Genomic DNA, 16386 nt, shown 5'->3' with positions numbered 1-16386 from the left:
ACTTTTGCCACCTCTGGCCACTAATAATGATGATCATCAAGTAGTACACAACAAACTGAACAGGATAAATGCCAAGAAGCCTTCACAAATTCTGCAGACAAAAACAGCAGCCAGTCCGATTGAAAGCCAATTAATTACACAACTGGAGCAGAAATTAAAGCAGGTGTGTTCAATTTTATATTAAAGACTCATGTTTTTCTTCTTTCCTGTGGCCACATCGTCGATGCAGCCAACAGAGAGCTGCTTCCACAGTTAGAGTTTTCACTGCATCATTATTATGCATGAAGTGTGGGAGACACTTCAAGTTTATACATCATATCACGTGTTCCATTTACAGTGGATACAAAAGTCTACACACCCTTGTTTAAATGCCAGGTTTTTGTAGTATAGAAAACTAAGACCAAGATAGTACTGTAACTGGGGATGTGGGTGTGTTTAGAACTAACCAGTCACATTTGAACTCATGTGAAATGGGAGTCACCACACACCTGCCACCATTTAAAGTGCCTTCAATTAACCCAAAATAAAGTTCAGATGTTCTTGTAGACTTAGTCTGACAGTTTTTGTGCTAACGCTGACTGGTATTTTTTAAATCTGCATCATCCCTTCCACCGTGACTAAGGCAAGGCCCCAGTTCCAGCTGAAGAAAAGCAGCGCCAACGCATGCTGCTGCCACTACCATGCTTCACTGCGGGTGTTCTTTTAGTGATGAGCACTGTTGCATTTGCGCCAAACGTACCTTTTGGAATACTGGCCAAAAAATTCAACATTGGTCTCATTGGACCATAACATGTGTTTTGGAGGATTTCTTATGATTCTTCAGTTGGAATTGGGACTTTAGGCAACGTTGATGGAATTATCAACCCCTTCAAAATAACAGTCAGTGTGTACTTTCTCCCATTTAACATGAGTTTTTATGTGATCGGTTAATTCTCAACACAGCCACGTCCCCAGTGGCTGTAAAGGAGGGTGTTACACCTCCATCCATCCGTTTTCTGAGCCGCTTCTCCTCACTAGGGTCGCGGGCGTGCTGGAGCCTATCCCAGCTATCATCGAGCAGGAGGCGGGGTACACCCTGAACTGGTTGCCAGCCAATCGCAGGGGACCAACAAACAACCAGTCGCACTCACATTCACACCTACGGGGAATTTAGATTCGTCAATTAACCTACCATGCTTGTTTTTGGGATGTGGGAGGAAACCGGAGTGCCCGGAGAAAACCCACGCAGGCACGGGGAGAACATGCAAACTCCACACAGGCAGGGCCGGGGATTGAAACCCGGTCCTCAGAACTGTGAGGACAACTCTTTCAATTGAGTTGTACAGGTCATATTAATAGTGGGGAAAAGTTTTGAAATGAATTATCTTGGTTAGATTTTTTTTTATATATCCCAAAAACCTGGTATTTAAACAGGGGTGTGCAGACTTTTGCTGCTACACTACTGTACTAATAAACCAAAAGTGTTATGCTGCAAGAGTCTGGTCAAAAAGCGGAGATCTTTTTGTGTCTGTTTCAGATTGAAGCAAAGCAGAATCAGCTCTTACCGACAAAAAAAAATAAAAAATACATGAAATCCCTTCAGCTGGGAACCAGCGTGGTCAAGCGCCTTAATATTCTTTCATCAGTTTGCAGACAGATGCGGCAGTTACCAGTGAAACCAGGATAGATTTTCTCTCGCATTGTACTTTTACTGAGCTGTTGCCTGGCAACAAGTGGAGACTCCAGGAAACCACTGTCTGCTACATCAGTGTTCCCCAACCTTCTTTGCACCGCGGACCGGTTAGGAGTCGGGATTTTTCTCAGGTACCGTCGGAGTCGGAGTTGTTGTCGGCAGCCAGACCAGACTGCAGCTCTGTAGCTTCTCAATGAGAGTAGACTTTTAACTCCGTAAAAGTAGTTCTGCCTGTGTCGAGCAGAAACCTACGACTGCATCTGTATCAGAGCGGACTTGGTGCGTGAGAGTTAACTGTTGCGATATACCCGTATTTTAAGTAGGACTCCTGATATAGTGTTGTTTAGTTCGCCAACGTTTCGTTCAAAAGAACAAATCTTGTCAGTAAATGTAATGAGCTGAATTAGTTTAGGAAATGATTTCGTTCTTTAAGCTCTGCCGCCATTAGCCAGCCCGCTCGGACCGGAAACAGAAGCGTTCGAAACGGAAGCGTTCTGTGCAGTCTCGACGTGTCAATTGAGACGCGCAGCTGTTGCGGCGGAGAAGATTCGGTCAATTTTCAAAATAAAACACATTGGCACGCGAATTGCAATACAACAGAAATTATATAAATTGGTCATTGTTTCTCTGCGGCCCAGTAACAAATGCCTCACGGCCCGGTACCGGTCAAGATTTCAAATGGTCTGTTTTTACACAGAATAAACCAAAGAATTAGCATGTTTATTATAAATCAATGGAAGCTTGTTAAGCAGAAGGTAAACTAAATGTTACATTGCCAAAATCCCTACAGAAAAGGAGATAAATAAAGTTTAAAGCTCCCTCTGACTGGAATCATTTACCTAAAGCTATCCGAACCTTATCCTCATTTCATTTATTTGAAAATGCCGTGTCTTATTTTACAAATTACTGTCCTTGTCAGATTTAACACCACCAGAGCCTTACAACTTCTAATTTAACTGTTTGTAACCGTGTTTATTTGTGACTCGGGTAGTCCGTCGTTTATCGCGGGGGTTACTTTTCAGAACCCTCCGTGATAGATGAAAATCCACAAAGTAGTAACCACATATTTTATTTATTTTAAAGCTGTATGCATAATTCCAATAGAAAGTATGCATGTGAAGTGCAGGTATCATTTTGTCCACTTGGAGTCACCATCCGCACATTCTTCACTGTAGTATCTGTGACTTTATAAGGCGGAGCCTGGCCTGTTCAGTGATGTGGGAGTCAGCCAACTAGTGGAGAGTTGGCTGTTGTTGTCTCAGGATAGCAGCGGGCTGTTAAGTGGCTAACCGTTGGCCAGTCCACGTGTTGAGTGCCTCTGACCGTCAGTTGAGCCGTGCAGCTAGTGTTTGAATGTGCTTGTTATGTGTTTATTTTGTTGACGTTTGCTCATTAATTAATTCATTCTAACTAGTAGTGGTAGGCTATATTAAGTTAACTAACAATGTTTACTTTATCATAGAGGTACAGTTGCCGAAGCCATTTCTGCATTTTTAAAGTGTGAACTGATCACAAACTTTGGACATTCAGTCTTTTACTCACTCTTTCCTCTTGGCTTGTGCCTATCGCTAAATGAGTCTGCAGTGACAATCCGTGTGGAAAAATAATCACGGCAGAATCCCGCGATATAGTCAAAATTCCACAACATACAGTTAGATGTGAACAATTTTTTAAAAAACTGTGATGCAGTGAAAACTGAAGCGCAATATGGCGAGGGACTACTGTATTCTGTGCCTTGTTGGATGTAGCGTTCCCTCAAAAATAAGGTAGCATAAGGCAAAGGGTTACTCCTCATAATACAAAAAAAAATTTGCATGCTTGCAAATTCCTTCCAAAATGTTGGACTTTGTTGCCAGTTACATTTTCATTGTCATGCATGGGTAAAACTACTGTTTTTATGGTAAACGTCATGTATGCATATAGTGCCATGAAAAAGTGTTTACCACCTTCTTAAGTTCTTATTTTTTTGCATAGTTTCCCCACTTTAATCTTGAAGATCATCACACAAATGTAAATATCAGACAAAGATAACCCAAGTAAACATAAAATACAGTTTTTAAATTGTGATTTTATTGATGGGGGTGGAGGGGACGATTCAAAGTTGCCAGGTCCTGTGTGACAAAGTAGATGCCCCTCTTGTTAAATCATGAATTAATTGTGGCTAATCACATTTTTGGGAAAGCTTTTAATTTTCACTGACCAAACCCAAGCCTGATTACCTCCAGACCTGTTTAATTGATAAATCACTGAAACAGAACCTGTCTGACACAATGAATTCGACCAAAAGATCTCAATAATCTGCAACACAATTGCATTGATAAGAAATTAAAGAACAGATGAAAAATAAAGTGACATCTACCAGTCTGGAAAGGATCACAAAGTCATCCATCCAGGTATCCGCACATGGAGAAAACATGGAACAGTGTTGAACCTTCCCAGCAGTGGCCGACCTACAAGAATTACTGCAAGAGCACAGCGACGACTCATCCTGTAGGTCGCAAAGGAACCCAGGACGAAATCTAGAGAACTGCAGGCCTCCCTTCACTCAGTTAAGGTCAGTGTTCATAACGCAACAATAAGGAAGAGACTGGGGAAAAAATGGCATCCATGGCAGACTTCCAAGGTGAAAACCACTGCTGACTAAAAACAACCTAAAGGCTTGTCTTACTTTTGCAAAAAAAAAAAAATAAACACCTGAATAATTCACAAGACTTTTTGGAAGGCGTGTGTCTCGTTACATCCGGCGTAAATGTAACACCACATTTCAGAAAAGGAACATCATTCCAACAGTCAAAGGTGATGTTATGTTCTGTGGCTGCTTTGCCATTTCAAGACCTGGATGACTTGCTCTACTTAATGGAACCATGAATTCTGCTCTTTACTAAAAACTCCTGGGGGAGAATGTTTGGCCATCGGTGTGTGACCTCAATCTGACATGCACTTTGGATCTGCAGCAAGATAATGATCCAAAAACACATCAGCATGTCAACTTCTGAATGGCTTAAAGAAAAACAAGACATCGAAATGCTGTGGCACGACCAAGGCCGGTCATGCTGAAAAACCCTCCATTGTTGCTGAATTAAAACAACAAGGAAGGCAAGGAAGAGTGGGCCAAAATATCTCCACAAAGATGTGAAAGACTCATTGCCAGTTACAGAAAACGCTCGATTTCAGATGTTGCTGCTGAGGGTGGACCAAGACGTTATTATGTTTAGGGGGTAATTACTCTTTCCACACAGGGCCAGGTAGCTTTCAATAGTTGTTTTCCTTAAAAAAAAATACAATCACAATTTGAAAACTGCATTTTATATTTACTTGGGTGATCTTTGTCAGATATTTACTTTTGTTTGAGAATCTTAAATATTAAATTGTGAAAACTGTGCAAAAAATAAATAAAATAAGAATTTGAGAAGGGGCAGATATTTTTTCACGGCACTGTATCAACAAATTACTGTATGTAAGTTTCAATAAAATGTGGTATTGCTATTTGAATACAAATGAATCCCAACAACGTCCTTCTTAATACACGTAGTGTATTTTCAGCCAAGTTGGACAAAACACGAGAAACTCACCTCACCAATATACAGTTTTCAAGTGGCAGTTAAATATGTGGCTGGTGACCAAAAGGCCTCAGGTTCTATTCCACGTGTGTGACAAATACTGTGTTTGCTGTGATTACTCGTGTGATGGTACATTTCAGGTATGCATCTACTGTACATGACATTACAAATAATCTGAATCCTGATCTTAAATGCTTAATTTCCCTTGTTTTACAAATCTTAATCTCTGTTTGGCAGAACCCACAGAGACTCCGCTGATGAATACATTGTGAGAGTGGCTAGTTCCCCCTCCTCCTCTTCCTCTCTGTAGGCAGATGAAGACCTCCAGCAGCTGGAAGATGACTCATAAGTAGTGGATTACTTTATTTTTTTACCCCCTCTGCAAGTGCCGCTTTCCTTTCTTCCTTTCCTTCTGATATTGTATTTTAAGAGAGGAGTCATGTGGTGTTTGTCATCATCATCATCAGCATGCACTCTTATGTACTCTTTTGCAGACACACGCGCACAGGACTATTAAAGCAAATCACACAAACTGCTTGTGTATGAATTCATTATTTCTCTGTGTGAAACAGGTCACTGGGCCTACAATAATTATAGTTTCTCATTTGTTTTCTGTGGCGGAGAAAACAGCTTTTTACCTTCAATGTATTAATGCTGAGAATCAGATAATTATGATCTCAAACCACTTGCCAAAATGTTGGACAACTCCAACTTCTGTTGCCAACAGTACACATTCAGGCCTTGTTCGATTTGACTACCCTTTCAGCTTGTTTGTGGCCATTTTTGGAAGCAGAAAGTCTGTCATTTTTAAAATGTGAGTTGCTTTTACTGCATAAAGTTTGTAACTCACATCAGTTCTTGTCATTAGTATCAAAAATCCATTCTTTTTTTTTTTTTTACTTTTGAAATACCGTTTGTATGGCTGAGACTGGCTCGCTCAAAATGTCGTGTTGCCATTCAGGTGAGTTGAGTGGGTGGATATGAACGACATTTGTTGTTTAAGTTTAAATGTGTAATAATAATAAAGTAAAATGTAAATGTTCTCCATGATCAATCAGCCAAATGTAGCCAGAATAGAGCCAAAGGGTACAATTTGACGTAAAGAGTTTATTATTGATATTTTTTGAGAGCTGAAGTTAAAAACTGCAAAATCAGACAAAAATCCCCACCCATGGGAAGTTTCATTAAATTAGCATTGACACAGCTACAGTGGATCAAAACAAGGAAGTGACACATCCCAAATGATAGAGACCAGAGGGTTAATATGCAAACTAAAGGTTCTACTTTGTAGATTGCACTAATGTTTGTTTTATCATTTCATTCTATTTGATATAGTTTATGTTGAAATATTTCACAAAAGTTATTGTTGTTTCTGTTATTGTTAATATAGAATCGAATATATCTTTATTGTCACAGGAACAATGAAAATCAGTCAAACAACTCACAATTTGCAGCGTTGACATAAAAAGAAACAGACATAAACACACAATTATCGAAAAACACACATATGGTTCAGAACATACAATTGTTAGATTTGGGAGAATGACCACATTATGACATGGTAGTAAGGTGATTATTTACATTTGGCTATTGCACAGATTTGGAATCAGACACTATTGCACAGTCCTTGTTTATTATATTGCACTTACGTGTGAAGGGGGGTATAGCCTTAGTCCTTACTTCGGGGGCTTGTTGATAGAATCTGTTTTTAAGCCTTGTGGTTCTAGACTTCCATGTCCTGTGGAGGAAAGGGGGGACATAAAATGTGTGTCTGGCGTGGGAGTGATCCTTTATGATTCTACTGGCTTTCTGCAGTAGTCTGCCAGTGTTGGTAGGTGTCCCTGCAGGTGGGTACTGTACATCCACTCTGCTGCTTTCACCACCTGTTGCAGGTCCCTCCCGTAGAGTCGCAGTACAGCCGCTGAACCAACTTGTGCAGCAGTAGGTCAGGAGACTCTCCATGGTGGATCTATAATGGTTTTTCAACAGGTGTTGGGGGACCTGAGCTTCCTGAGGAAGTACAGTCTTTGACATGCTTTCCTCACCTGATGGGAGATGTTGGTCGACCAGGTGAGGTTTGCCGAAATGTGGACTACGAGGAACTTGAAGTTTTCCTCCCTCTCAGCCGAGAAGAGGACGATGTGCTCAGTTCTTTTGGATTCGCTGAAGTCTGTGATCATCTCCTTCGTCTTGGCTGTATTCAGGTCTAGGTTGTTGATTTCACGCCATTGCCTGAGATGCCGGACCTCCTCCCTGTAAACTGACTGGTCATTTTCCCTGATAAGTCCCACAAAGGTGGTGTCGTCATCAAATTTGACGATGCTATCGTTGGGCTGAATGGGAGAGCAGTCATATGTAGAAAGGGAGGAGAGGAGGGGACTGAAAACACACCCCTGTGGTGTCCCCATTTTCAGGATGAAAGTGGAGGAGGTGTTATTTCACATCCAGACATTTTGAGGTCTGTTGCTGAGGAAGTATTATTATCTTATTATCCATTATTATTATTATCCAAGTGCCCACATTGCTATTATTATTATTAGTAGTAGAAGTATTAGTATGTTGTGTCGTAGTTGTAGTAGTGGTAGTAATAGCATCAGGAGGAGTATTTTATTACTACTACTACTACAATTATTATTTTTATCCTTTTGATCTTTTTTTTTTGTCTTGATTGTGTTTTAATGCCAAATGCGCTCTGCTTCCCCGCCGTACATCTGTACCAGCGTTTCATTGTTTGCCGCAGGATGTGACACATGATGAGTGTTCAGCGGGCAGCTGCTTCGCCACTACCTTCCGCCAACAAGCATACTTATTGATCCAAACAATGCAATCTGGTGGCTCAGGCCCACAGAGGTGTTCTGTCTCAGGGTGAGGCGCTCGCATATGAATACAAAAATAACAATATAAAGACTACCAAGGGGACGTTGTGTAAGAAAAGCCTTTTTTTTCTGTAAAAGCTTCATTTGTCTCAAAGGGATTTTGAGCTCTTTGATTGTTCTCCCTGTCTGAACCTGTGCTTCTTCTTCTTCTTCCTCATTTCCCCTTTTTTCCAACATTACAGCAGAGTGGAAAAATAAACAGATGGAGGAGGGAGGGAGGATGTAGTTCAAACTGAGAGGAAGGAAAAAAGGAAGGGCTGAAAGGATGCAAAGCCGGCGGGAAGATGAAGGGAGAAGCGGGATGGAGAGCCTGATGAACTCATCTAAGGGGACTCTGTTTTTTTTAATAAGCAGCAGACTGTGAAGCTAATCTCCAACCAGTCAATCTAAATAATGAGCACGAGACAGAGCGACAGGATGGGAGGATAAAAAGAAAACGAGTCTCATTATCCCACCACCAATTTTCATCACTGTCGTGCATGTCCGTAATCTCTGACTCTCCGCGGCTTTCTTTTCCTCTCTTTTCCTTGGCACGTGAGGAGCAATTATTGTTTAACTGACTGGAAGGTTCTGAGGTTCTGTCGTATTCCACAAGCTTCTGTTGGTGGTGAAAAATGGCTGACAGCCACCTTGGTGTTTTATGGGGAATTATTACCTCCATCAAAAGGTGTATTTTTAGTGACCTTAGTTAGTTAGTTAGTCTATTGGTAAATACATGTTTTGTGTATTGTACAAATGCTTTTTTGGAATACAGTTTACACAGTTTAATTCGTCCATTCTGAGTTTTAAACAAACTATTGGGGAGGAAACGCACCTAAACAACGAAGAGGGAATGGATTGGAACAAATAAGGCACAGAACACAAACTCCTAGGAACACAAATATGGACGCACACACTCGTAAGATCGTGTTTAGTGGTTCATAACATTGTATGTCTCCACACTTTAATCCTTCTTGGGTTAACTGTTTCTGTAGGTGTCACTGTTTTGGTTAGGAACAGACCTCAGCAGTTAACCCTTTAATCTATGTGAGTATGTGTGGTAAACAATGGCATCTGTGAACTGAGGCAATTACGGTTCCCACCTTTCTAACTTGACTAATTGAGTACGGTATATATTAGATCAGTGTTTCCCAACTTTTATTGAGACAAGGCACACTTTTTGAATTAGAAAAATGTCACTCACACCACCAAACAAAGTCACAGGCGGTAAGCCTATATACTCATTACTGAAATATTGATTTCAAAAACAAATTTACTTTGTTTGAACACAAAGCTATTATTTTGTTGTATGTACGGCAATGGTGGACACACAGGTTTATTGTTCCTTCTGCCATCTAGTGGAAGAGCATTTCATTGTTCTGCCTGTCACTCTATGTTGCTGCTATAGAAAGTCTAGTCTAGTCTAGTCTAGTGAGTGCCTGGCTGAAGTTCGGCCGCAGCAAACATCTCCCGATAGAAAGTCCAGTCTTGTGCCTGGTGGACAGGGTGCAGAACGCAGTGACCTGGGACACCCAGGAGAGCCTGGGACGTTCCCAGGGGCGTCGCCAGCCAGAACAAGGCAGTTGGGAGGCTGCCTGGATCACCTGCATGGCTGGAGTGTCGTTACAGAGGAGCGTGACATCTCCAATGAGTTGGAGTTTACGGCACCTGACTGTTATTGAGACTGCCTCAGGGCTTCCGGCCCTGGTGTACACTGCTTCGTTGGTGGTGAAGTCATGCCATCGTATACCGAGGATGTTTCGGAGGAAGTTCCTTTGGAAAGTGTCGAGGCATCGGCTGTTAGCGACGAAGAGTGTCCAGGACTGCCAACCGTAGTGCAAGACACAGAGTACCAGTGAGTCGAGGAGGCGGAACTTTATTGGAGAGCGGATTTAGGGGCTCTTCCACACTCTTGATAGCCCGCCGAAGGCGCTGCAAGCCAGTTAGTGGCGTCTGGAGAACTCTGGCTCAGTCTAACAGGATGACCAGATAGGTAAAGGAGTCGACAGACTCAACCTCCTAGGTGTTGGGGAGCAGCACTGGAGCCAGAGGTGGGAGATAGTCAGATAGAGACTGTAGTTTTGTCTTCACCCAGCTGATGGTTAGGCCAAGAGGACAGCCTTCTTCTTCCATCACCACAAGTACGTTAGCGAGGGTCTCTATGAGAGTGGCAAGGAGGGTGAGGTCGGTAATTGTGGAATGAAACTCTACGCCCAAGTCAGGGAAGTGGGGGAGAGTGCAGTGCAACCAGTAGTCGACCGTTACTTTGAACAGGTTTGGGGCAGCAACACATCTTTGGTGCATGCCAGAAGATGTGGAGAATGGCTCGCTCAACTGGCCATTGGCTTGGATCCTGCCCATGGAGAGGTCCTTCAGTTTGTTAATGTATTTCAGGGGGATGCCAATGCCCTGAAGCGCAAGCCACAAGGCTGCTTGGTCCAGCTAGTCAAAGGCAACCTTGAGGTCGACGTAAGCGTAAGGCTGAAGATACTCCCTTCTTTGCTGGGACTGGACACTGATGACTAGGATGCAGTCGGAGCACGAGCGACTATGGGTGAAGCCTGCTTGCTGAGGACGGCGCTAAAATACCAGATAGGGATGGATTTGACGGAGGATGATGGCAGTGACAACTTTGGACGGGATGGAGAGTAGTGGGATGGGATGATAGCTGGCAGGATTGTGCCAATCTCCCTTGTTCTTGTAGAAGGACATAATGAAAGATAAAAAATAAATATTTTTCAGATCAATTACGTGACCTTGGATAATTTCTCACGGCACACCTGATGATCTCTCACAGAACACTAATGTATTAGAGCAGTGATTTTTAACCACTGTGATATCAACCTGGGCCCCCCTCTGGAGCCAGGCCTGGAGGTGGGGGTCGAAGGCGAGCGCCTGGTGGCCGGGCCTGCACCCATGGGGCCTGGCCGGGCACAGCCCGAAAGGGTAACGTGGGTCCCCCTTCCCATGGGCTCACCACCTGTGGGAGGGGCCATAGGGGTCGGGAGCCGCTGCTCCTCCACATCGAGTGGAGCCAGATGAGGTGGCTGGGGTATCTGATTCGGATGCCTACTGGACGCTTCCCGATGAGGTGTTCTGGGCACGTCCCACCGGGAGGAGACCCTGGGGACGACCCAGGACACGCTGGAGAGACTACGTCTTTCGGCTGGCCTGGGAACACCTCGGGATCCCCCCGGAAGAGATGGATGAAGTGGCTGGGGAGAGGGAAGTCTGGGCGTCCCTGCTAAAGCTACTGCCCCCGCGAACCAACTTCGGATAAGCGGTAGAAAATGGATGGATGGATGGATGGATGGATGGGCGGGCGGGCGAGTGTGTGGGTGGGTGGGTGTGTATTTACCAATGTCAGTAAATACAGTTCGGTGCTACATCCGTAAGTGGAACTTGAAACTCTACTATGCAAAGCAAAAGCCGCCAGTTTCTCTGGGCCCGAGCTCATCTAAGATGGACTGATGAAAAGTGGAAAAGTGTTCTGTGGTCTGACGAGTCCATCCATCCATCCATCCATCCATTTTCTGAGCCGCTTCTCCTCACTAGGGTCGCGGGCGTGCTGGAGCCTATCCCAGCTGGCATTGGGCAGGAGCCGGGGTACACCCTGAACTGGTTGCCAGCCAATCGCAGGGCACATAGAAACAAACAACCATTCGCACTCACAGTCATGCCTACGGGCAATTTAGAGTCTCCAATTAATGCATGTTTTTGGGATGTGGGAGGAAACCGGAGTGCCCGGAGAAAACCCACGCAGGCACGGGGAGAACATGCAACCTCCACACAGGCGGGGCCGGGGATTGAACCCGGGTCCTCAGAACTGTGAGGCTGACGCTCTAACCAGTCGGCCACCGTGCCGCCGGTCTGACGAGTCCACATTTAAAATTGTTTTTGGAAATTGTGGACGTCGTGTCCTCCGGGCCAAAGAGGAAAAGAACCATCCGGACCGGTATGGACGCAAAGTTCAAAAGCCAGCATCTGTGATGGTATGGGGCTGTGTTAGTGCCAATGGCATGCGTAACTTACACATCTGTGAAGGCACCATTAATGCTGAAAGGTACATACAGGTTTTGGAGAAACATATGCTGCCATCCAAGCAACGTCTTTTTCATGGACGCCCCTGCTTATTTCAGCAAGACAATGCTAAACCACATTCTGCACGTTTTACAACAGCGTGGCTTCGTAGTAAAAGAGTGCGGGTACTAGACTGGCCTCCCTGCAGTCCAGACATGTGTGGCGCATTATGAAGCGTAAAATACGACAACGGAGACCCCGGACTGTTGAACAGCTGAAGCTGTACATCAAGCAAGAATGGGAAAGAATTCCACTTACAAAGCTTCAACAATTAGTGTCCTCAGTTCCCAAACGTTTATTGAATGTTTTTAAAAGAAAAGGTGATGTAACACAGTGGTAAACATGACCCTGTCCCAGCTTTTTTGGAACGTGTTGCAGCCATAAAATTCTAAGTTAATGATTATTTGCTAAAAACAATGAAATTTATCAGTTTGAACCTTAAATATCTTGTCTTTGTAGTGTATTCAATTAAATATAGATTGAACATGATTTGCATATCACTGTATTCTGTTTATATTTATGTTTAACACAACGGTGCAACTTCATAGGAATTGGTGTTGTACTATACTGTATGATGTTAGACTAGGAGAGGAAGAGAGGCAGAAGACAGTCCAAGTTGTCAACTGTGGTCTAGCAGGCCTTTCGCATGTTCGCCGACACCTCCACTCGACGAGAATCTGCAGCTCTGGGAGTGTTTTATCCCGGACGCCCGCTCACACGTTGACGCTTACTGCTCCTGATAGTCACACGATCTAAGTAGCAAATTGAGACTGGCCTTTATGTTGCAACCAGCCAGCAAGGGTCTTTTATAGGTTGAGGAAAAACAAGCAGGAGTGCAGTGCACGAGAATAAATATTTGACAGCCTTTTTAATCACAATGGGCCATATTCTTCCTTGCATGTCTTTTTTTTACCCATCTGGTTTGCGCACTTTCAAGTTATGCGGATGCTCCCATAATGACTTCTGGCCCACACAGTGTGCGTAAGCGCAGAATGTGTGTGCAACCACCTATGAGGCTGGTTACATCATAGAGTATGCAGTTTTCCTGAGTCTTCTGGATCAATCTGGATCAATTTGGAAAATATAGGACACTTGAACCTGAAATGTCACCGGTGAGACACACCGCTTTGCCTAACACGCAACACTTTGATGAAATCCATCCATCCATCTGTTTTCTGTACCGCTTATCCTCACTTGGGTGTGCTGGAGCCAGTCCGAGCCAACTCTGGACGAGAGGCGGGGTACACCCTGAAATGGTCGCCAGCCAATCTCAGGACACATAGAAGCAAACAACCAGTTAAAGTAATTTCATCAAAATACGATACTTATGACTGAACACATATCTTGAAGTCCATCAATAGAAAAGCAAGTGCGCCTGCCGTTGTGTATATTTAGTGGTGCCCTTGATCCAGCTTGCGCCACAGACTGCGGGCAGTCACTTAAATGTGTATTTCGACGGACATAGATCAAATTAAAGCAAATGATTAAAATGTAACTAATCATTGTACCATTATGTTGACTATATTGTAGTTGTAATAGTGCACCACACAAGTTACAGAACGATGTCATCAACATGAACCAATAACTTAAATATTAGTGTAGTTGAAGCCACATTAAATGAGCAACTTAGCGCAGACTTGACATGCCAACACAATACAGTATGTACCTAAACGTAAACAAGCACACCATTCACAGTACACTGCCGATTGTGTTCCATGAAGGCAACTCTGTGTGTGTGTGTGTGTGTGTGTGTGTGTACATGTACGTAAACGTGAAAGTGAGTGACACACAAACCATTGCTCCCACCACAGTAATTTTGACGCGAAGAGTGAGAAAACTTTTTTTTCTTACTACGTGATGTCAGCCGTGCAGCACGTTCAACCAGCTCACAGACGAAGTTGAGAGTTCTCACTTTTCATTGTAAATATTGTTCAAGCTAAGTATTGTAAGTGCTTCAGTGAGGCAGTCCTTACCCTCCGTGAACGAATTATGACCGCTCACTTTGGTATGAATAATTTACCCACAATGCATTGCACGTTTAACACGCCAATAAAACTGTACTCTTCATGTCTAAATAAAAAAGTAACAACAATCAAATACACATTTTACTAAGGAAAATAACAAAATAGTGTGGCGACTTTTGCACTTTTATGGTACTTGCACTTTTATGGTACTACACCATCACTGTGCATTGTGTAATAAACAGTCACTTCCCAATCGCTTTCTTCTATTTGTTGGGGGGGAAAAATAAATAAATAAATAATACAAATTTAAAAAGTACTCGTCGTCGTCTCAGTTAAATGCTTCTGCACAGATGGACTGACTGCTCTTTGTTCGAATCACGAGCTACAAATTAGTATTTGGTGACAGACTTTGATGATGCAAAAGTAACTATTGTTGGTTTAAAGAAGTAACTGTGGTCTAATTACTTTCCCGGAAAAAGTAACGCATTACCGGCATCACTGGTTGCAGAACCGCTTGATTGACTGTCGGGCTATTTCCCGCCAACATAGGGATGTAATACGTACACTACGTACGCTGGCAGCGATAAACCAATTATAAAACATTACGTAAAGCTACGTACAGTACGTATGCTTACCTCCGCCATGCCTCCGGTAGGTATACTGTACTACCGGTATGCTGCAAAACAACATTTGTTTGGCTAAGGACCCCCGAAAATGGCATCAGCGAAGAGACATGCTTACGAGGCAAAATTCAAACTACAGGCTATCAGTTACGTGGTTGTAAATGGGAATAGAGCAGCCGCGAGAGAATTCAATATCCATTCAGCTTGCAGCCTGTATGAATATACGGACACCGTCACATCCTATATCGGTTTCTGTGTACCAACAAAGTCATTTTGCACGGTCAATAACAACAAACCATGGTTCCATTCCAAACCTAAGCAACTTCGCCAGGCTAAAGAGGACGCATATCGAAGTGGGGATAGGACCCTGTATAATAGTGCTAAAAACCAGCTGAATAAACAAATTAACATTGCAAAGAGAAACTATGCAGTAAAGTTAGAAAAACAGTTTACCGCTAACGACTCTAAATCAGTCTGGCATGCATTACAATCACTAACCAATTACAAGCGACCGACCCCCCCAAGCTGAGAACAATAAAAGACTAGCCGACGACTTGAACAACTTCTACTGCAGATTTGAAAAGGACACTGCAATCGCAGGTCTGAATGACTACAGGCTTGTCGCCCTGACATCTGTGGTTATGGAGTCCTTTGAACGCCTCCTGCTGGACCCCCTGCAGTTTGCCTACCGAGCAAACAGGTCTGCACTTCATCCTAGAACACCTCGACGGGGCAGGGACCTACGCGAGGATCCTGTTCATGGACTTCAGCTCTGCGTTCAACAACATCATCCCCGAACTCCTCTCCTACAAGCTTCTCAAGCTCAGCGTCTCGCCTGCCATCTGGCAGTGGATTTACAGCTTCCTGACAGGCAGGACGCAGCAGTTGAGGCTGGGGGACACCACCTCATCCACGCGCGCCATCGGCACCGGGGCGCCCCAAGGATGCGTCCTCTCTCCGCTGCTCTTCTCTCTCTACACGAACGACTGCACCTCAACGCACCCGGCTGTAAAACTGAAGTTTGCAAACGACACCACAGTTGTTGGCCTCATCAAAGACGGTGACGAGTCTGCGTATCGACAGAAAGTGGAGCGGCTGGAGCTGTGGTGTTGCCGACACAACCTGGAGCTGAACACGCTCAAGACTGTAGAGATGAACGTGGACTTCTGGAGGCATCCTTTGCCACGGCTGCCCCTCACGCTGTCCAACTGCCTTGTGTAAAGACCTTTGCATTCATGGGTCTCTCAGGACCTGAAGTGGGAGATCAACATCAACTCCATCCTCAAAAAGGCACGGCCTGCCACAGGAGCTGTTGAGGCAGTTCTACACAGCAGTCATCGAATTAGTCCTGTGTCCTTCCATCACAGTCTGTTTTGGTGCTGCTACAAAAAAGATAAATTCCGACTGCAACGGACAATCAAAACTGCTGAAAAGATTGTCGTTACCACCCTACCCACCCTTGAGGACTTGCATGCTGCCAGAACTAAGACAAGAGCATGAAAAATCCTCTTGGACACTCCACATCTTGGTCACCACCTCTTCCAGCTCCTTCCCTCAGGTAGGCGCTACCAAACAATGCAAAGTAAAACTAGCAGACATTCCAACAGCTTCTTCCCTCTTGCCATTAACTTC

At 43.9% G+C, this 16386-nt stretch overlaps 1 protein-coding gene across 5 annotated transcripts in view; it reads left to right on the top strand.

Annotated features, from left to right (window-relative positions):
- The window catches only part of macrod1 (mono-ADP ribosylhydrolase 1), a 181902-nt gene extending 176137 nt beyond the window's left edge, over positions 1–5765 (top strand). For all 5 annotated transcript variants that reach the window (XR_009790446.1, XR_009790447.1, XM_061787462.1 and 2 more), the window contains one exon: positions 5470–5765. Coding sequence is in view for 2 of the 5 variants with exons in the window: in XM_061787462.1 (XP_061643446.1) it covers positions 5470–5504 (35 nt within the window). In the remaining 3 variants the exon portion in view is untranslated. The remainder of the gene's footprint in view (positions 1–5469) is intronic.
- Positions 5766–16386: the final 10621 nt, after the last annotated feature.

The sequence above is a fragment of the Phyllopteryx taeniolatus genome, chromosome 10 (assembly GCF_024500385.1).
Source record: "Phyllopteryx taeniolatus isolate TA_2022b chromosome 10, UOR_Ptae_1.2, whole genome shotgun sequence".
Classification (NCBI taxonomy): Eukaryota; Metazoa; Chordata; class Actinopteri; order Syngnathiformes; family Syngnathidae; genus Phyllopteryx; species Phyllopteryx taeniolatus.
Note: the sequence above shows the minus strand (reverse complement) of the source record. Positions and strands in the feature narration are given on the sequence as shown.